This window comes from Budorcas taxicolor, chromosome 23 (genome assembly GCF_023091745.1).
Source record: "Budorcas taxicolor isolate Tak-1 chromosome 23, Takin1.1, whole genome shotgun sequence".
In the NCBI taxonomy this organism is placed as follows: domain Eukaryota; kingdom Metazoa; phylum Chordata; class Mammalia; order Artiodactyla; family Bovidae; genus Budorcas; species Budorcas taxicolor.
The window spans coordinates 42,051,304-42,073,611 of record NC_068932.1 but is presented as its reverse complement, the minus strand read 5'-3'; the positions used below and the strand labels follow the sequence as shown (position 1 = coordinate 42,073,611).

The 22,308-nt window shown below is 42.8% G+C and overlaps 1 protein-coding gene across 1 annotated transcript; it reads right to left on the bottom strand.

Moving 5' to 3' along the window:
• Positions 1–4,772: 4,772 nt before the first annotated feature.
• PSTK (phosphoseryl-tRNA kinase) lies at positions 4,773–18,010 on the bottom strand. The gene is made up of 6 exons (XM_052661128.1): positions 17,795–18,010; positions 15,154–15,445; positions 14,540–14,738; positions 11,297–11,372; positions 8,698–8,791; positions 4,773–4,972 (listed from the first exon to the last, which is right to left on the bottom strand). Exons 1-6 carry the CDS (start codon positions 18,008–18,010, stop codon positions 4,773–4,775), a joined length of 1,077 nt encoding a protein of 358 aa, XP_052517088.1.
• Positions 18,011–22,308: the final 4,298 nt, after the last annotated feature.

The following is a 22,308-nucleotide window of genomic DNA, read 5'->3' as shown; positions in this document are numbered from 1 at the left end:
GATTCCTAAGGTCCATCTAGTCAAGGCTATGGTTTTTTCAGTAGTCATGTATGGATGTGAGAGTTGGACCGTGAAGAATGCTGAGCGCCAAAGAATTGATGCTTCTGAACTGTGGTGTTGGAGAAGACTTGAGAGTCCCTTGGACTCCAAGGAGATCCAACCAGTCCATTCTGAAGGAGATCAGTCCTGGGATTTCGTTGGAAGGAATGATGCTAAAGCTGAAGCTCCAGTACTTTGGCCACCTCATGCGAAGAGTTGACTCATTGGAAAAGACTGATGCTGGGAGGGATTGGGGGCAGGAGGAGAAGGGGATGACAGAGGATGAGATGGCTGGATGGCATCACTGACTCGATGGACGTGAGTCTGAGTGAACTCTGGGAGTTGGTGATGGACAGGGAGGCCTGGCGTGCTGCGATTCATGGGGTCACAAAGAGTCGGACACGACTGAGCGACTGAACTGAACTGAATTGAACTGAATCCACAAACATGGTATATCTTTCCATCTGTTTATGTCCTCTTTGATTTCTTTCATCAGCATCTTATAGTTTTCAAACTAAAGGTCTTTTGTCTCCTTAGTGAAGTGAAGTTGCTCAGTCGTGTCCAACTCTTTGCGACCCCATGGACTGTAGCCTACCGTGCTCCTCTGTCCATGGGATTTTCCAGGCAAGAGTACTGGAGTGGGTTGCCATTTCCTTCTCCAGGGGATCTTCCTGACCCAAGGATCGAACCCGGGTCTCTTGCATTGTAGGCGGATGCTTTACCATCTGCGCCACCAGTCTCCTTAGGTAGGTTTATTCCTAGGTATGTTATTCTTTTTGATGCAATGGTAAATGGAATTGCTTCTTGAATTTCTCTTTCTGATCTTTCATTGTTTGTTAGTGTGTAGAGATGCAACAGATTTCATGTGTTAAATTTTGTAACCTCCAACTTTACCAAATTCATTGATGAGCTCTAGTTTTCTGGTAGCATCTTTAGGATCTTTTATGTACAGAGCCACCTGACCTGCCTCTTGAGAAACCTAAATGCAGGTCAGGAAGCAACAGTTAGAACTGGACATGGAACAGCAGACTGGTTCCATCCAAACAGGAAAAGGAGTACGTCAAGGCTGTATATTGTCACCCTGCTTATTTAACTTATATGCAGAGTACATCATGAGAAACGCTGGGCTGGAGGAAGCACAAGCTGGAATCAAGATTGCTGGGAGAAATATCAATAACCTCAGATATGCAGATGACACCACCCTTATGGCAGAAAGTGAAGAGGAACTAAAAAGCCTCGATGAAAGTGAAATAGGAGAGTGAAAAAGTTGGCTTAAAGCTCAACATTCAGAAAACTAACATCATAGCATCTGGTCCCATCACTTCATGGGAAATAGATGGGGAATCAGTGGAAACAGTGTCAGACTTTATTTTTGGGGGCTCCAAAATCACTGCAGATGGTGATTGCAGCCATGAAATTAAAAGATGCTTACTCCTTGGAAGGAAAGTTATGACCAACCTAGATAACATATTCAAAAGCAGAGACATTACTTTGCCAACAAAGCTCTGTCTAGTCAAGGCTATGGTTTTTCCAGTGGTCATGTATAGATGTGAGAGTTGTACTGTGAAGAAAGCTGAGCACTGAAGAATTGATGCTTTTGAACTGTGGTGTTGGAGAAGACTCTTGAGAGTCCCTTGGACTGCAAGGAGATCCAACCAGTCCATCCTAAAGGAGATCAGTCCCAGGTGTTCATTGGAAGGACTGATGTTGAAGCTGAAGCTCCAGTACTTTGGCCACCTCATGCGAAGAGTTGACTCATTGGAAAGACTCTGGTGCTGGAAGGGATTGGGGGCAGGAGGAGAAGGGGACGACAGAGAATGAGATGGCTGGATGGCATCATGGACTCAATGGACGTGAGTTTGAGTGAACTCCGAGAGTTGGTGATGGACAGGGAGGCTTGGAGTGCTGCAATTCATGGGGTCGCAAAGAGTTGGACATGACTGAACTGAGGTACAGAATCACACTACCTGTAAACAGTGACAGTTGAACTCACTTTCCAATTTGGAGTCCCATTACTTCTTTTTCTTCTCTGATTATTGTAGCTAGGACTTCCAAAATTATGTTGAAGAAAACAGATGAGAGTGGACATCCTTGTCTTGTTCCTGATCTTAGAGGGAATGCTTTTCGCCACTGAGCATGATGCTAGCTATAGGTTTGTCATAAGGCCTTTCTCATGTTGAGGTATGTACCCTCTATATCCACTTTCTGGAGAGTTTTTATCATAAATGGGTGTTGAATTGTCAAAAACTTTTTCTGTATATATTGAGATGACCATATGGTTTATATTCAGTTTGCTGATATGATGTATCACAATGATTGATTTGCAGATGCTGAAGAATCCTTGCATCCCTGGGATGAGTCCCAGGGATTCACCACTTGATCATGGTGTATGAACTTTTTAATGTATTGTTGGATATGGATTGCGAGTATTTTGTTGATGATTTTTGAATCTATGTTCATCAGTGATATTGGCCTGTAATTTTCTCTTTTTGTGGTATCTTTGTCTGGTTTTGATATCAGGGTGGTGGTGGCCTCATAAAATGCGTTGGGAAGTTTTCCTTCCTCTGTGACTTTTTGGAACAGTTTCAGAAGAATAGATGTTAACTCTTCTCTTGAAAAAATTTGCCTGTGAAGCCATCAGGTCCTGGACTTTTGTCTGCTGGGAGGTTTTTAATCACGGTTTGAATTTCAGTGCTTGTGATTGCTCTGTTCATATTTTCTATTTCTTCCTGGTTCCGTCTAAGGAGACTGTACCTTTCTAAGAGTTTGTTCGAAGAATGGACTGATTTTTTTTTTTTAAACAGGTCTTTCAGTTCAGTTCAGTTCAGTTCACTCAGTGGTGTCCGACTCTTTGCGACCCCATGAACCGCAGCACACCAGGCCTCCCTTTCCATCACCAACTCCCGGAGTCCACCCAAACCCATGTCCATCAACTCGGTGATGCCATCCAACCATCTCATCCTCTGTTTTCCCCTTCTCCTCCTGCCCTCAATCTTTCCCAGCATCATGGTCTTTTCAAATGAGTCAGCTCTTCACATCAGGTGGCCAAAGTATTGGAGCTTCAGCTTCAACATCAGTCCTTCCAATGAACACCTGGGACTGATCTCCTTTAGGATGGACTGGTTGGATCTCCTTGCAGTCCAAGGGACTCAAGAATCTTCTCCAACACCACAGTTCAAAAGCATCAATTCTTCAGCGCTCAACTTTCTTCATAGTCCAACTCTCACATCCATACATGACCACTGGAAAAACCATAGCCTTGACTAGACAGAGCTTTGTTGGCAAAGTAATGTCTCTGCTTTTGAATATGCTATCTAGGTTGGTCATAACTTTCCTTCCAAGGAGTAAGCATCTTTTAATTTCCTGGCTGGAACCACCATCTGCAGTGATTTTGGAGACCAAAAAAATAAAGTCAGCCACTGTTTCCACTGTTTCCCCATCTATTTCCCATGAAGTGATTGATGAGACTGGATGCCATGATCTTCGTTTTCTGAATGTTGAGCTTTAAGCCAACTTTTTCACTCTCCTCTTTTACTTTCATCAAGAGGCTCTTTAGTTCCTCTTCACTTTCTGCCATAAGGGTGGTGTCATCTGCGTATCTGAGGTTATTGATATTTCTCCCAGCAATCTTGATTCCAGCTTGTGCTTCCTCCAGCCTAGTGTTTCTCATGATGTACTCTGCATACAAGTTAAATAAGCAGGGTGACAATATATAGCCTTGACGTACTCCTTTTCCTATTTGGAACCAGTCTGTTGTTCCATGTCCAGTTCTAACTGTTGCTTCCTAACCTGCATACAGGTTAAGAGGCAGGTCAGGTGGTCTGGTATGCCAATCTCTTTTAGAATTTTCCACTGTTTATTGTGATACACACAGTCAAAGGCTTTGTCATAGTCAATAAAGCAGAAATAGATGTTTTTCTGGAACTCGCTTGCCTTTTCAGTGATCCAACGGATGTTGGCAATTTGATCTCTGGTTCCTCTGCCTTTTCTAAAACCAGCTTGAACATTTGGAAGTTCATGGCTCACATATTGCTGAAGCCTGGCTTGGAGAATTTTAAGCATTACTTTACTAGCTTGTGAGATGAGTGCAATTGTGAGGTAGTTTGAGCATTCTTTGTCATTGTCTTTCTTTGGGATTGTAATGAAAACTAACCTTTTCCAGTCCTGTGGCCAGTGCTGAGTTTTCCATATTTACTGGCATATTGAGTGTGGCACTTTCACATCGTCATCTTTCAGGATTTTAAACCACTCAACTGGAATTCCATCACCCCCATTAGCTTTGTTCGTAGTGATGCTTCCTAAGGCCCCCTTGACTTCACGTGCCAGGATGTCTGGCTGAAGGTGAGTGGTCACACCTTCATGATTATCTGGGTCATGAAGATCTATTTTGTACAGTTCTTCTGTGTATTCTTGCCACCTCTTCTTAATATCTTCTGCTTCTGTTAGGTCCATACCATTTCTGTCCTTTATTGTGCCCATCTTTGCATGAAATGTTCCCTTGGTATCTCTGATTTTCTTGAAGTGATCTCTAGTCTTTCCCATTCTGTTGTTTTCCTCTATTTTTTTGCATTGATTGCTGAGGAAGGCTTTCTTATCTCTCCTTGCTATTCTTTGGAACTCTGCATTAGGCAATTCACATTATTAGACTAGAACACATCCAGTAATACATAATTGTTTTAATTAGTTTGCAAAATCATAACCAAACTAGATATTTGATTGAAGATTCAGAAGTTTTAATGCTGCTTTGAAAAATACTTCCTTACAATGTTATCTTTCTCATAATGGAAAAAAGAAATAACATCTGATAAGTCAATGGTTTGTTGAAAGCACAGGTATTTTCTGTTTCCTTGTCTTAGGTCTTCCAAAAACTCTGCTTTGAGTTTGTTAAGTTCTTCTGCCAAAAGCTTCAAGTTGTACGGAAGCATCTGTTCATCTAAAATAAAGATACTCAAAATTATTTGGGTAGATTAAATTTAGCTGGACTGATGACACTAGGAAATTAATTTGATTACTTCAGACAAACCAATCAGATCCTTCTACAAATAATAACTAAGCTGGTATAATGTATGTGTAGATAAAGGTCACCTTAATGCAATACAAGCAAATCACTTACATTACTTGCTATGAAATGTGTGAGAAGAAAAGGCTTTTTGTTGCCAAATCAAGTTGACTTACCATCTTATTGGATTAACAAGTAGGAAGGCCAAAGAGCAGAGCTAGAAAATGACGGGTTTGAAGCTCATATGCCTAAAATAGTTGTCCAATAGAGTTTCCTACAATGATGGAAATGTGCTATGTCTGCCCTTCAGTCCAGCAGCCATAAGCCATGTGGGTGGTGTAACTGAGAACTGATTTTTTTTTTTTGTTGAACAGCTTTATGGAGGTAAAATTAACATTACAGCTTACCATTTAAACTAGAATTCAGTAGTTTTAGTGTATTCACAGATATAAGCAGCAATGATCATAGTCAATCTTAAAAAACATTTTTACCATCTGTGATAACTAATATACCCTCCTGCCCCATCCCCCCTCTCTCTGCCCTCAATCCCTAAGCAACCAGTAATCTACCTCGTGTTTCCAGATGTCCCCATGCTGGACATTTCACATGACTGGACTCATACTATGTGACCTTTTGTTGACTGGCTTCTAGCACTTTACATAATGTTTTCAAGGTTCATCCATGTTGTAGTATTTTCTTGCTTTTTATGGTTGAATAATCCATTTTATGGATAGATGGACATATCCATATGTTTGTCAGCTGATGGACATTTGGGTTACTTCTACCTTTTGGCTGTTAGTAATAATGATGCTATAAGCGCTTGTGTACGGATTTTTATATGAATATGTTTTCATTTCTAGGTCCCATGGTAACTACATTTAATCTTCTGAGGAGCTGCTAGGCTGTTTTCCAAAGCAGCTGCACCATTTTACATTGCCACCAGTGGTGTCCATGGATTCTGAGTTCTCCATATCCTCACTAAAACTTGGACTTTTAGATTCTAGCTGGCCTAGTGAGTGTGCAGTGGTATCTCACTGTGGTTTTGATCTGTATTTCCCTGATAACTCATAATGCCAGGTGTGTTTCCATGCAGTTACTGGCCATTTGTATATTTTCCCTAAAGAAATTTCTACTCAGATTCTTTGCCCATTTAAAAAATAGGTTTTTCTGTCTTTATTATTGAGTTGTGAGAGTCCTTTATATATTTTGGGTATAAGTCCCTTATGAGATTTGATTTGCAAATATTTTCTCCCATTTTGTGGATTTTTCTTTTACTTCTTGATGGAAAGAGAACCAAATTATTTAATTTTATTTAAGCAGAGTTCCAGAAGCTAGCCATCTCCTTCACCAGGGGAAAAAAATTTTTTTTTAATAGATAGGAAGAGAGTTGAGAGTAATTTGGGTATAACCCTAGTCCCCCTTGACTTTATGTTGTTTAGTCACTAAGTCATGTCCAATTCTTTGCCACCCCGTGAATCATAGCATGCTGGGCTTCCCTGTCCTTCACTATCTCCTGGAGCTTGCTCAAACTCATGTCCATTGAGTCGGTGATGCCATCCAACCATCTCATCCTCTGCTGCCCCCTTCTCCTGCCTTCAATCTTTCCCAGCATCAGGGTCTTTTCCAAGGAGTCAGTTCTTCGCATCAGGTGGCCAAAGGATTGGAGTTTCAGCTTCAGCATCAGTCCTTCCAATGAACAGTCAAGACTGATTTCCTTTAGGATGGACTGGTTGGATCTTCTTGCAGTACAAGGGACTCTCAAGAGTCTTCTCCAGCACCATAATTCAAAAGCATCAGTTCTTTGGCACTCAGCCTTCTTTATGGTCCAACTATCACATCCATCCTGGAAAATCCCATGGACGGAGGACCTTGGTAGGTTGCAGTCTATGGGGTTGCTGAGGGTTGGACACAACTGAGCAACTTCACTTTCATGCATTGGAGAAGGAAATGGCAACCCACTCCAGTGTTCTTGCTGGAGAGTCCCAGGGACGGGGGAGCCTGGTGGGCTGCCGTCTGTGGGGTCATACAGAGTCGGACACGACTGAAGTGACTTAGCAGTAGCAGCAGTATCATATCCATACATGACTACTGGAAAAACTATAGTTTTGACTATATGGACCTTTGTCAGCAAAGTGATGTCTCTGCTTTTTAATACATTGTCTAAGTTTGTCATAGCTTTCCTTCCAAGGAGTGTCTTTTAATTTCATGGCTGCAGTCACCATCTTCAGTGATTTTGGAACCCACGAAAATAAAATCCATCACTGCTTCCACTTTTTCCCCTTCTATCTGCCATGAAGTGATGTCACAGTCCTAACTCATTTTATAGACAAAGGCAAATGGCTGAAAACTTCTACTACAACTATTCTTGTTTTCTTTCTGACATAAGACCATTTTTGTTCCAGCTTTTCCAAACTTTATATCATAACTCATACCTGGGTTGCATGTTGCAACCAGTGTTTTTCTAAGATGCAATCAAATAGACCACAGTAGAGTTCTTTAAACATGGGAGCGTTTTGTGAAACTTGTTTCTATGCAGGAGTGTGTTCACGTTAAGGGGCTACACACACTAGGTTACAGTATTAAAATTGAGTTATGGATCAGGGTTAAAAAAAGAAGTCTGAAAAACATAATATAGTTAGTATACTGTTTCTTTTTCCAATGTCCTAAGTTTTTCTAAAGGTATTAATAATAAATGCTGATGATGTGCAGGAGCATAACAGAAAGCATAGACTAGAATCAGACTTAACTCTGAGCCCCAAGCTGCCCAAGTATATAGCCACTGTTCAGTGTAGCCTTAAGCAGGTACTCTTATCCTCTCAGACCCTCCATTTCCCCATTTGTAAAACTATACTTCCCTGATAGGATTCTGAAGACTAGAAATAATATATAAGGCTCTTGGCATATAAAAGGAGTTCAAGAAGTATTAAGCTGCTGTTATTTCTTTTTAAATCAAGGGTGATAGTAAAGAGTTCAATATTTAAAACCTAAAGGAATAATTTTCCAAAACTGTAATTACCACATATTTCATCTAAGTTCAGACTGACGGTGCACTGAGCTTGTTCAGATGCCATGCTGATTTTCCAACTGGCCCTGACTATCTCTCCCCATCCCTTACTTCACTCTAGACTCAATGGCTTCTTTTGTATTCTAGAATATACCAGCTTTACCTGGTACAGGTAAAGTAGCTTTCGGCACTACTTGGAATGATACTCCAGGCATCAGTATGGCTTGCTATTTCCTTTCATTCGCATCTTTGCTTAAATGTCATTTCCTCTGAGAAGTCTTCATGATTGCTATTTTAAAAATATATCCTCCCATCACTACACTGTCTTGCCCTACTTTATTTTTCTTCAGAGCGCAGGCATATATTCATATATTGCTTTTTTGTGTGTGTCTCCTCAGTATGACATTCTGTTCCCTCCAAATGTTCCAATATCTAGAATAAAGCCTAGTACAGAGTAGCCACTTGATAAAAACCTACTGGATGGATGAAAGCCTGATTCCAGGGGTTGAACTTTAACACAACCGAGTTGCACATTTAAACTGAAAACATGACATAAACGTCACAAATGAAAGTACATAAAGTACTCATGTCCAGGGAACAAGAGGAGCAGGAGAGAATAGTCTCAATTGAATAGAATCTTAACTACTCAGCATACCTTTGGCTTCCTTCATTGTCTGAGAGACAATTCTTCGGAGGGTCTGATCAGCTTGATGAAGAATGTTAGTTGAACAGATAAGTCTGTCTGTTTCCTAGGTAATAAGACATTGTTATTGGGACAGTTACCTAGTTGTATAAAAGAAATGACTAAAGTGTAGGTGATACACAGGTGAAGAGACTGAAAGAAAAGAAAAAGTAGCTTTTCTCTTCCAGGCATTCTCCTTCAGTGGAAGTGTTAGTCGCTCAGTCGTGTTCGACTCTTTGTGAGCCCATGGACTGTAGCCTGCCTGGCTCCTCTGTCCATGGTATTTCCCAGCCAAGAATACTGGAGTGGGTGGCCATTCCCGTCTCCAGGGGATCTTCCAACCCAGGGATCGAATCCAGGTCTCCTGCATTGCAGGCAGATTCTTTGCCATCTGCACCACCAGGGAAGCCCCCTTCTTCTCTAGGAGAGGGTCTAAATGAAATATATCAAGTTGTAAACTGGATTCCGTGTAGGCAGTATGCTGGTTAATGTCTAAGAATAGGCTTTCAAAGACAGAAACAAACCCATCTATAGTGTTTGTCTATTTAGAATGGGAAAGATTCTCTATTCAAGAAAATTTGAGATACCAAGGGAACATACCATGCAAAGATGGGAACAATAAAGGACAGGAAAGGTATGGACCTAACAAAAGCAGAAGATATTAAGAAGAGGTGGCAAGAACAGACAGAAGAACTATACAAAAAAGATCTTAATGACTCTGATAACCACGGTGGTGTGATCACTCACCTAAAGCCAGACATCTGGGAGTGAGGAGTCACGTGGGCCTTAGGAAGCATCAACAAGCAAAGCTAGTGGAGGTGATGGAATTCCAGATGACATATTCCAAATCCTAAAAGATGATGCTGTGAAAGTGCTGCACTCAATATGCCAGCAAATTTGGAAAACTCAGCAGTGGTCACAGGACTGGAAAATGTCAGTTTTCATTCGAATCCCCCAAAAGGGCAGTGCCAAAGAATGGTCAAACTACCACACAGTTGCACTCATTTCACATGCTGGCAAAGTAAAGCTAAAAATTCTCCAAGCTAGGCTTCAACAGCATGTAAACTAAGAACTCCCAGATGTTCAAGATGGATTTAGAAAAGGGAGAGGAACCAGGGATCAAATTGCCAACATCCACTGGATCATAGAAAAAGCAAGAGAATTCCAGAAAAACATCTACTCCTGCTTTATTGACTATGATAAAGCCTTTGACTGTGTCGATCACAACAAACTGTGGAAAATTCTTCAAGAGTTGGGAATACCAGACCACCTGACCTGCCTCCTGATAAATCTGTGTGCAGGTCAAGAAGCAACAGTTAGAACTGGACATGGAACAACAGACTGGTTCCAAATTGGGAAAGGAGTACATCAAGGCTCTATATTGTCACCCTGCTTATTTAACTTATATGCAGAGTACATCTAGTGAAATGTTGGGCTAGATGAAATACTAGCTGGAATCAAGATTGCAGGGAGAAATATCAATAACCTCATATGCAGATGATACCACCCTTATGGCAAAAAGTGAAGAGGAACTAAAAAGCCTCTTGATGAAGGTGAGAGAGGAGAGTGAAAAAGCTGGCTTAGAACTCAATTCAAAACATTAAGATCATGCCATCTGGTCCCAGTTACTTCATGGCAAATAGATGGGGGAAACAATGGAAACAGTGACAGACTTTATTTTCTTGGGCTCCAAAATGACTGCAGATGGTAACTGCAGCCATGAAATTAAAAGACACTTGCTGCTTGGAAGAAAAGCTATGACAAACCTAAACAGTATATTAAAAAACATAGACATTACTTTTCCAACAAAGGTTCATTTAGTCAAAGCTATGGTTTTTCCAGTAGTCATGTATAGATATGAGAGTTGGACCATAAAGAAGGCTAAGCACTGAAGGATTGATGGTTTTGAATTATGGTGCTGGATAAGACTCTTGAGAGTCCTTTGGACTGCAAGGAGATCAAACTAGTCAATCCTAAAGGAAATCAGTCCTGAATATTCATTGGAAGGACTGATGCTGAAGCTGGAGCTCCAATACTTTGGTCACCTGATGCAAGGAGGTGACTCACTGGAAAAGACCCTGATGCTGGGAAAGACTGAAGGCGGGAGGAGAAGGGGATGACAGAGGATGAGATGGTTGGATGGCATCACTGACTCAAAGGACGTGAGTTTGAGCCAGCTCTGGGAGATGGTGAAGAACAGGGCAGCCTGGCGTGCTGCAGTCCCTGAGGTTGCAAAGAGTCAGACACGACTGAGAGATTGAACGACAACAACAATGGTATAAATATTCCCATCCATGCCCACTTCAAACTACCAGTGTAACATCAGCAGGCTCCAATGTTTCTGAAAATTTAACAGCTGCCTTTGAGCAAGCAGCGCAGGCCGCCTCCAGAGCACCGCTGCACCTAAGTGTCAGGGGCTGCATGCTGGTGAGACGCTGGGGCAGGGACAGAGATCATCTTCCACACGTTACTTATACTTTACGCTCAGCTCCAAAGGCTCTTCCTACAGAAGATCCTTCTTCCGAGAGAAAGTTCCTTCTCATTTATGCTAAACCTCAACTGGAAGACTTACTTTTTGTTCCAAATTCTCCTCCACGTATTTTATTGGATTTTCCAAAGCAGTAATCAATAAATCAGTCAGCTTCAGCCTGTAAGAGGAAGTAGGATTAAATAAATTCTTATATCAAACATCTGTTTTTAAAAGAACTTGTGTTTTTGAGCATTAAGCAGAATTCTAGAGGAATAAAAGTGGTATATCTAAAATTCTAAACAGAAGGGGGAAAGCAAAGTGATTTGGAAGCTACCTTCTACTTGCAAAATTCAAATGTAGAACTTCAAGAAGCCCCCCCAAAATCCCTCCTGTAAAAAATACTAACTTCCCAAGACCCCTATTAATAAGCTTTGAAAAGGCACTCTCTTTTCTCTCATTAAGTGCTGAACTTTAGGCACCTACAACTTTATATTCCCCAGAGAAGCATGCTTAGTCATTTCCTGGCTTCTACTCATTTGTGTGTGTGTTGTGTGTGTGTCTGTGTATGTGAGCTCAGTTGTCATGCCCAACTCTTTGTGACTCTATGGACTCTAACCCACCAGGGTCCTCTGTCCTTGGGATTCTCCAGGCAAGAATCCTGGAGTCGGCTGCCGATTCCTCCTCCGGGGATCTTCCCGACCCAGGGATGAAACCTGCAGTCCCTGCACTGCAGGCGGATTCTTTAGTGCTGAACTGCCAGTTAGTAGCTGTAGTATTTCACAGAAGCCTGGGAAAGGCATATCTGTCATATCATCTTTCAACTTCCAATAGAAGGCCACCAGATTTTAGACAACCCCTTCACAGCTATGCTGGGACTATTTTAGACCAGGGGTTGTTTTTGTTGTTGTTGTTGTTTTCTCCCTGGTTTAGGTATTTTTCTTTTTAAAATTATATATTTATTTATTTGGATGCACAGGGTCTTAGCTGTGGAATGTGGAATCTCTTTAGCTGTGGCACGTAGGATCTAGTTCCCGGACTAGGAGTTGAATCTGGGTCCCCTGCTTTGGGAGTACAGAAGCTTAGGCACTGGACCATCAGGGAAGTCCCTGGACCACGTTCTTAAGACTCAAGACAAACCTGCAGATTCTGCTCAGGGTTGGCCCTGGCCCTGGCACAGCTCCTTCCTACTTCTAGGAAGAACTAGCCCCCAAAGCAGTGATGATAACCTTGGGTTGCTCTCATGGGATATCTAAATATCTCAACCAGCCATTCATTTCCAAAGGAAAACATTTTCAGTATTCCAGAAACACAAGCCATCAATCAGCTATGTGTTTGCCTGCTCAAAGTTTCAAGATATTACGGGAAGTTAAAATTAGAAATCTCAGCCGTAGCTTATTTCATTAACCCTATGAACAATACTTAAATCCAATTTTGAATGTTTTTAGAATGTTCAGTTCAGTCACTCAGTCATGTCCGACTCTTTGTGACCCCATGAATCGCAGCACGCCAGGCCTCCCTGTCCATCACCAACTCCCGGAGTTCACTCAGACTCGCATCCATCAAGTCAGTGATGCCATCCAGCCATCTCATCCTCGGTCATCCCCTTCTCCTCCTGCCCCCAATCCCTCCCAGCATCAGAGTCTTTTCCAATGAGTCAACTCTTCACATGAGGTGGCCAAAGTACTGGAGTTTCAGCTTCAGCATCATTCCTTCCAAAGAAATCCCAGGGTTGATCTTCAGAATGGATCTCCTTGCAGTCCAAGGGACTCTCAAGAGTCTTTTCCAACACCACAGTTCAAAAGCATCAATTCTTCAGCACTCAGCCTTCTTCACAGTCCAACTCTCATATCCATACATGACTACTGGAAAAACCATAGCCTAGACTAGGCAGACCTTAGTCGGCAAAGTAATGTCTCTGCTTTTGAATATACTATCTAGGTTGCTCATAACTTTTCTTCCAAGGAGTATTACAAAATGCATGGAAACTGTATCTTGGGAACTAAACATTTTGAAGACTGAGTTTAAGAAAAAGATTTATATGATTGGAAGAGAATACAAAGTACAGAGTTTAAAACAGCGTTTTAAAAATTGTTGATCGCATATGGACAACAGTGAGGCAGGAACTAAGGGACCGTGGGGGACATACCTCTAGGGTTGTGTTGTTCCTGCAGCACCCACAGGCCACATGCAGCCAGTCAAGTTTAAAGTGATCAAAATAACATTTAAAATTCAGGTCATGGGATTTCCCTGGTGGTCCAGTGTTTAAGAATCTACCTGCCAATACAGGACACATGGGTTGGATCCGTGGTCTGGGAAGATCCCACATGTCTCAGAGCAACTAAGCCCGTGGGCCACAGCTACTTAGGCTGTGCTCTAGAGACTGTGGTCCACAACAAGAGAACCTACCGAAAGGAGAATCCCATGCGCAGTGACTAGAGAGCAGCCCTACTCTCTGCAACTAGAGAGAGAGCTCACATGCAGCAAAGACGATCCAGAGCAGCCAAATAAATAAACAAAATTCAGGTCATAACTTGCACTGGTTTTACGTCTAGTGCCTGATGGTCAGTTGCACGTGGCCAGCAGCTACTGAAGTGACTTAGCAGCAGCAGCAGCAGCAGCTACCATACCGGGCAAAACAAACACAGAACAGTCCCATCGTCGGTGAAATTTCTATCAGAAATGTTGTAAACTAGAACTCTAGAACTCTAGAACTCTCGAGACCTATTTCAGTAATCAAATGCATTAGAGAGCATAGCCACAAGCCTCACACCTACACAAGCAGTGTAACGGAGTGAGATTTAAGGCGCAACCAGGATTCAGTTCCATTCCTTTTCTCTGTATAAGAAAACTACAGGGGGGACTTCCCTGGTGGTCCAGTGGTTAAGACTTTGCGCTCCCAGTGAAGAGGATGTGGGTTCGATCCCTGCTCATGGAACTAAGATCCCACAAGCCTCGTGGTGCAGCCAAAAAAATAAATAAAAAGTTTTTTAAAAAACTGACAAAGGAAAGAAAACTGCTGGGCAATCTAGACTACACTACTTCAGCAAGAGTATCAGAGAGGTACCCTACTCTGAACTCCCTGCCCTGATCCCTGGGAAACTGTATAACTTTAACAAGAGGACATATTTGCAAACAAACCTGGATTCACCTCTCAGGTGTAACTGACAACCTCAGTGACTCTGGGCAAGCTAAACTTCCTCACTGGGTTTTCTCTTCTACACAAATGGGAAGAAATAATCTCTTTCCAAGGCTTGTATGAAGAGCAATCAAATGGATACAGAAGTATGCAGCCCAGGGCCTGGCTCAGTGAGGCACCTGGTGAAAAGACACCTTTGAGTGGGCTACCTGGCCTCTGAAGCACATGCTGGACTCTGAATTGCGAGGCTGTGGTGTTCCCAAGCATTTTTCTCGGGGTTGGGCTTTTCTATTTTGTTTCCCATCTGGTGGATGGTCTCGGCAGGCAGTGGTCGTGGTCTCTGGGCATTCCTCTGTAGACAGGTCTCGAGAGCACAATCTAAAAAGAGCTGGCAAAAGCCTAATGAATCTGAAAACAATTCAAAAACCACAAAATTACTCAGGCAGTATTTTTCCAAAATGTGAACTAAACGTATTTATATAAGTTATCCCATCTGCAGAAGGAAAGACCATTCACAGTACTGAACGGGTAGCTTTGAAAATGAAGTAAATCCATATAAACCTCCTAATCCACTTAAGTTCTCACTAAAAACCATTTTTAAAGTCTTTACTGAATTTGTGACAGTGTTGCTTCTGTTTTATGTTTTGGTTTATTGGCCACAAGGCAAGTGGGATATCAGCTCCCTGACCAGGGATCAAACCCTCACCCTTTGCATTGGAAGGTGAAGTCTTAATCACTGGATCACTAGGGAAGTCCCAGCACTAATAAATTTGATATGTGAATAAATATCCTTGTGTGTGAGAAAAAAAAATGTGTTAATTACATTTCCGAGCCAGCTGATAGACTTCATATCTCATACTTTGATAGTAAAAGTTGTCATCTAAAATCAAAAGCAGAGGTCTAGACACAGCAGTCTTCGTTAAGGGGTAGAGAGACTGGGCCTCAACAGCTGCAGAAGATATCAGATCTTGATCCTTCAAGCAGGTTATAAAATCCTTCCACATGGCTTCAGTCCTGCTGGCTGGGGCAGACATCTGACACCCGTTAATGACAGCCAGCAAGAAGTGTTCAAGGTACTTCAGCAGTTCCTGGCGAAGCAATTTCCATTGGGATGGCTGCAAAATACCAGAGAACTGAAAATTATATTAGGCTTTGGCCAGTAGTGCGGTCAAGCCTCAACACCCCCCTGGTCCATATGATAATTTCTGAACCATTTGGAGGTCTCTAGTCCCAGCTTGCTTTCTTATTCTCATGTCTTCATATATGCTATTCCCACTACTGAAAAACTAGTCAGCGATATTAGCTCTCTGTGAATTCCTTTCAGACTCAACCATGCAGAAGGCATGCAGACCCTCCCTCGCCTACAGTATGACACCTGTATACACTGAGTCTCCACTCTAAGAGGCTTTACACTGTTTAAGCAACTCCATGTCCCTGCTAGATCAATCGTCTGCTGTATACCCAGCCTTCAGCAGAGGGTTTGACACCTAACAGATGCTCCGGAAATGTTTATGAAATGACTGAATAAGTGAGTAAATGAAAGAATGAAAAGCTGTTACCATCCAGGAGAAAGAAGGAACCAAAATAAATATCCTGCCAAAATAAAAACAGTCTGGCTAAGATATAGCAATGCCCATGTGCCCTTGAAATAAGAAAAGTTTCAGACAGAAAGAGGATCAGCTGAAAAGTCTCTGGGTCCAGATGAAAGGACCTCAGGCTAACAATAGAAATGGAATGGGATAGGGAAAGATAGAGTAAGCAGATTGAGGAGAAGAGAATAAATAGCTTGGAAACACAAGTAACCTTGCTGCTGCTCAAGGGCTCTGGAGAGCACTGACTCAGTTATGAGGTCAAGGCTGGAGGGCAAACACAAGGACGGGAGATGAGGCTCCCTCTCCTGTCTGTCCACGCCCCATCACATCACTGAGATTACAGCACACAAAACTAATATTGGCTTGGCTAAAAAGTTCATTCGGATTTTTCCATGCCCTCTTACAGAAAAACCCAAATGAATTTTTTGGCCAACCCAATATATCAGTGAAATCCACTGAAAAGAAAACAGCAACATAGATCACTTCCTAAAATGTGAGATATCCTAATCATGGTAACAAGATGAGCCCCAGGGCCTTTGTAGGGGGAGAGTGGAAAATATACAGTAAGAAAACGGAGGGAAAACCACAGCAAATACAATCTCTATTGACAAGTTCCAGCTTCCTCCAGAGTGGTGAAATACTATTACCTAAGTAAATCCACTGCTACTATGGGACTGATACCACATTTACCTCACAATTAACCAAGAATGGGGAAATATATAACTTTGCTGGTGAAGTCCAAAATTTTTCACATGCCAAATGTACTGTATTTTTGCAAATATACTCAGACCGAAATCACACCATATTTGCATTTTATTTATGCTAACATCTACATTCAGCACTAAACAACAAAACTACTTAAAAATTTCAGAATATGTCACTGAGTATTTTCTCTAGAGTTAGCATGAGATGAATGCCATCAATCTACTGTTACCCCAAAAGTCTGTTTTCATGTTTCTCAGAGGGATGCATCTCATCCCGCTGAGGGTGATCTGAGGGCTAAAAGCTGAGTATGTACTTGGTACCCAAACACAAGCCTATTACTTCATCTGGTGGTCAACTAAGAAACCAACATCTTTTCCTATTCTGGCAGTGGCAGGTTTACACCAATTACAAATGAAGATCAAGCTTCAGAGGCGGAATTCCTCATTTGTACAGACTAGACTTTCACAGGAGGCACCCTAGTAAGTACCTTGTTACTTGTAATTTTGTATTTTTCTTTAAAAGAGTTTCCCTCAAACTGCATAACTTAAAGCCCCATAAAACCTGGATTTTCCTGGCTGATTGTTAAATTGGCTGTGTTGGAATTTTTGAGAGCGTCTGTCCCTCTTTACAGAACAACCTTCCCAAAGGATTTTCAGGAGGGTATCTGACAATGGGAGATTTCCACCTTGCACGCTAACTTCAGAATCTAACCCTATACCTGTGGCTGTTTGTACCTGCCATATTCACAGTCAACTTATTCTGTGCAAACCAGCTCACTTTCCTCGAACTCCCGTCTCTCCTCCATCAGGGATCCTTCTCCCACACCACGCATTATCCAGTACACCCACCTATGGTGCCATCCAACCATCTCATCCTCTGTCGTCCCCTTCTTCTCCAGCCCTCAATCTTTCCCATTTCCCAGCATCAGGGTCTCCTCCAATAATACATTTCCCTTGGCTGTTGAAGGCGGGAGAAGGGAACGACAGAGGATGAGATGGTTGGATGGCATCACCGACTCAATGGACGTGAGCCTGAGTAAACTCCGGGAGTTGGTGATGGACAGGGAGGCCTGGCGTGCTATAGTCCAAGGGGTCACAAAGAGTCGGACACCACTGAGCAAATGAGCTGAACGGAACTCCGGCCTAGGCCCCGCCCCTTCGTACTGACCAATGGGCGTGCGCTTGCCTTCTCAAGGACCGCTTCCGGCATGACGTCATCATAGGCGACGACGCCCACCGCCCAGCCTAGTTCTTGCTGTAGCTGGTGTCTGAGAGCGCGCGCGAAAGTTGACTTTCCTGCAGCGGGCAGGCCGCAGAGAATACAGAGGACTAGCTTTTGTGGCCCTTCGCTGTGCGCTCCTCTGACGTCCTCCCCCATCTTCATGCTGTAGCGGGAGACCCGAGGCCACCGGAAGCGTCGACGGCGCAATGTCCGACAAACCGCGCATGCGCAGTCCCCCACCACCAGGTTGCACCTCCTGGGGGCGCTAGGGAGAACTGGGCGAGTCTTCGGATCAAAAAGGCCTGCGTGGTCTTGGTCGTCTCCGAGATCGTCCCCTTGGACCCTTGAAGCGGTGATGCTGAACTTACTGTGAGTCGAGTCCCCTCGGCTGGCAAATTCACGGGGATGCGTTTCCTAAAAGATCAGAAAAGTTGGATTTAGGAATTCTCTGGGATCCAGTCAACGCTGTCACTGAAGAGGGCAAGATTAAATCCCTGGTCGGGGAACTATTGATGAAATCCCATAAGCTGCGCGGCGAGGCAATTAAAAAAAGAACCATCCAGCTGCAGCTGAGTCCGACACTGTGCTCCGCTGTTCCTGAAAGGCAAAAAATATTAGTTATTGCGCGGTAACGCCACCAGCCGGCAGCAAGTATCAGGAAATGAAGGCAGGAAAGGCACATTCCTCCTTACACGTCCAAGTCCAGTGCATTCACGCAGAGAAAACTTTCTTTCAAAGAAATGCTAAGATGTGGGGAAGTATAAAACAGATTCCGTCTATGGGGAATGTGATGTAGAAAAATTGCATTCAGAGTCTAGCTTTCAGCTTATCTTATGAGGTTACTTCTTCGTCATAAGGAGATATGTTCAAAATGTGATGAACAAGTGAATGAGAATGAGTATATACTGGGGCAAAATATAATTAATAACCTGATGTTGTATCTGATATATTTGTGATTACAGAGCAGGTGCACATACATCAACCTCATTTTCTTTCTCTTGGGTTGAAGGTGACCATTGAGTTAAACATTCATTTCATGACAGTTCATTGTCATAGGCCCAATGCAAGATCCCTCTCCTTTATTATTGTTTTTTATTCCCCATCCACGCTCACACTCATTTCTTCTCCCGTTCCTAGGCAACCTTTTTTTTTTCTTCTTGTTTAAACATGGTTAGTTTTGCCTGCTTACTTTTTTAAGAGCAGTTTTAGGTTCACAACAAAATTGAAAAGAAAGTGGAGAGCTTACATACACCTCTGCCCATCCCTACCCAAGTCTCTTCGACTATCAACATCCAGGATGGTACATTTGTTACGAATTGTTGACCCTACACATCATTATCAGGCTTCCCTGGTAGCTCAGCTGGTAAAGAATCAGCCTGCAATGCAGGAGGCTCCGGTTGGATTCCTGGGTCGAGAAGATCCCCTGGAGAAGGGATAGGCTATCCACTCCAGTAATCTTGGGCTTCCCTGGTGGCTCAGACAGTAAAGAATCCACCTGCAGTGCAGAAGGCCTGGGTTTTATCCCTGGGTTGGGAAGATCCCTTGAAGGAGGGCATGGCAACCCACTTGAGTATTCTTGCCTGGAGAATTGCCATGGACAGCAGAGCTGGACTGGCTGCAGTCCATGGAGTTGCAAAGAGTTGGACATGACTGAGCAACTCAGCACAGCACACATTATCACCCATAGTTTACATTGGGTTTATTCTTGATGTTATACATTCCATGAGTTCTGGCAAATGTATAATGACAGGTACCCACCATTATAGTGTTATACAGAATAGTTTCACTGCCCTAAAAATCCTCTGTACTCTACCTATTCACCTCTCCCTGAAATGAAGCAGAACCCCACGGTCTTTGCCCACCATATCCTCAGCCAGCTTTTTGTCTGTGGAAAAACTTTAGCCAAAGAGTAAATTTATTTCTTCAATTTCTTTCTAATTCCTAGAGCTAAGCCTTCTGGAACCCCTTTCTATTCACAAACAGATTTTCACTTAAAAAGACCTTGAACTACTTTACCTTAACTCAAACACGACCTGGACAGCATGGCATTGTTCATAACTCTCCAAAATCTCACCTGTAGTTGCTGAGATTAACTAAGACGTTTATTCTATTCTCTAGTAGAGCTGACTGTGGCTCAGATCATGAACTCCTTATTGCAAAATTAAGACTTAAATTAAAGAAAGTAGGGAAAACCACTAGACCATTCAGGTATGACCTAAATCAAATCCCTTATGATTATACAGTGGAAGTGACAAATAGATTCAAGGGAATAGATCTGATAGAGTGCCTGAAGAATTCTGGACATAGGTTTGTGACAATGTACAGAAATCAGTGATCAGGACCATCCCCAAGAAAAAGACAAAAAGGCAAAATGGTTGTATGAGGAGGCTTTAGAAATAGCTGGGAAAAGAAGAGACGCTAAATAAAGGCAAAGGAGAAAAGGAGAGATTACCCATTTGAATGCAGAGTTCCAAAGAATAGCAAGGAGAGATAAGAAAGCCTTCCTCAGTGACCAATGCAAAGAAATAGAGAAAAAAAAAATGAGAAAGACTAGAGATCTTTTAAAGAAAATTAGATATACCAAGGGAACATTTCATGCAAAGATGAGCACAATAAAGGACAGAAATGGTATGGACTTAACAGAAGCAGAAGATATTAAGAAGAGGTGGCAAAAATACACAGAAGACCTATACAAAAAAGATCTTCATGACCCAGATAACCACGATGATGTGATCATTCACGTAGAGCCAGACATCCTGGGGTGAAGTCAAATGGGCTTTAGGAAGCGTCACTAGTAACAAAGCTAGTGGAGGTGATGGAATTCCAGCTGAACTACTTCAAATCCTAAAAGACAATGCTGTGGACGTGATGCACTCAATATGACAGCAAATTTGGAAAAGTCAGCAGTGGCCACAGGACTGAAAAGGTCAATTTTCATTCCAATCCCAAAGAAAGGCGGTGCCAACGAATGCTCAAACTACTGCACAATTGCACTCATCTCACACGCTAGTAAAGTAATGCTCAAAATTCTCCAAGCCAGGCTTAAAACAGTGTGTGAACTGTGAACTTTCAGATGTTCAAGATGGATTTAGAAAAGGCAGAGGTACCAGAGATCAAATTGCCAACATCCATTGGATCATAGAAAAAGCAAGAGAATTCCAGAAAAACACCTACTACTGCTTCATTGACTATGCTAAATCCTTTGACTGTGTGGATCGCAACAAACTGTGGAAAATTCTTAAAAGATGGGAATACCAGACCATCTTACCTGCCTCCTGATAAATCTGTGTGCAGGTCAAGAAGCAACAGTTAGAACTGGGCATGGAACAATGGACTGGTACCAAAGAGGGAAAGGAGTACATCAGGGCTGTATATTGCCACCCTGCTTATTTAACTTATATGCAGAGTACATCAAGTGAAATGCTGGCTGGAATCGAGATTGCAGGGAGAAATATCAATAACCTCAGGTATGCAGATGACACCACCCTTATGGCAAAAAGTGAAGAGGAACTAAAAAGCCTCTTGATGAAGGTGAGAGAAGAGAATGAAAAAGCTGGCTTAGAACTCCATTCAAAACACTAAGATCATGCCATCTGGTCCCAATCACTTCATGGCAAATAGATGGGGAAACAATGGAAACAGTGACAGACTTTATTTTCTTGGGCTCCAAAATGACTGCAGGTGGTGAATGCAGCCATGAAATTAAAAGACATTTGCTCTTTGGAAGAAAAGCTATGACCAACCTAGACAGCACATTAAAAGCAGAGACATTACTTTGCTGACAAAGTTTCGTCTAGTCAGATATGGTTTTTCCAATAGTCCTCTATGGATATGAGAGTTGGACTCTAAAGAAAGTTGAGCACTGAAGAATTGATGCTTTTGAACTGTGGTATTGGAGAAGACTCTTGAGAGTCCCTTGGACTGCAAGGAGATCAAACCAATCAATCCTAAAGGAAATCAGTAGTGAATATTCATTGGAAGGACTGAAGCTGAAGTTCCAATACTTTGGTCACCTGATGTGAGGAACTGACTCATTGGTAAAGACCCTGATGTTGGGAAAGATTGAAGGCAGAAGCAGAAGGGGACAACGGAGGATGAGATGGTTGGATGGTATCACCGACTGGATGGACATGAGTTTGAGCAAGCTCCGGGAGTTGGTGATGGACAGGGAAGCCTGGCGTGCTGCAGTCCCTGGGTCTCAAAGAATGGGCCACGACTGAGTGAAAGAACCTGAAGTCAAGTAAAGGCTGGGGGGCGGGGGCGGGGGCGGGGGGCGTGACCACCGCACTGCGCCTGCGCAAAGCCCAGAGGGTGGCCCACGTGCTGTCAGGGCGCATGCTCTAATCTGGAGCTTCCCGCGAGCCACCCCACCGCGGCCCAGTGCTTTTGAACCCCGCTGCCAAATCCGGCCGGCGCGCGTATGAGAGTCTGCCGTAGCTGGTCTCCAGACAACGGGGAAC

Excerpts from the sequence above, each read along its gene's own strand:
- PSTK (XM_052661128.1), bottom strand. The coding sequence starts at position 18,010 with ATGAAGATGGGGGAGGACGTCAGAGGAGCGCACAGCGAAGGGCCACAA. Across the intron at positions 14,739-15,153 it reads CTATCAGCTGGCTCGGAAAT|ATTCATTAGGCTTTTGCCAG; the intron begins GTAATTAACACA and ends AATTGTTTTCAG. Across the intron at positions 8,792-11,296 it reads AGGAGAATTTGGAACAAAAA|GAAACAGACAGACTTATCTG; the intron begins GTAAGTCTTCCA and ends CTTATTACCTAG.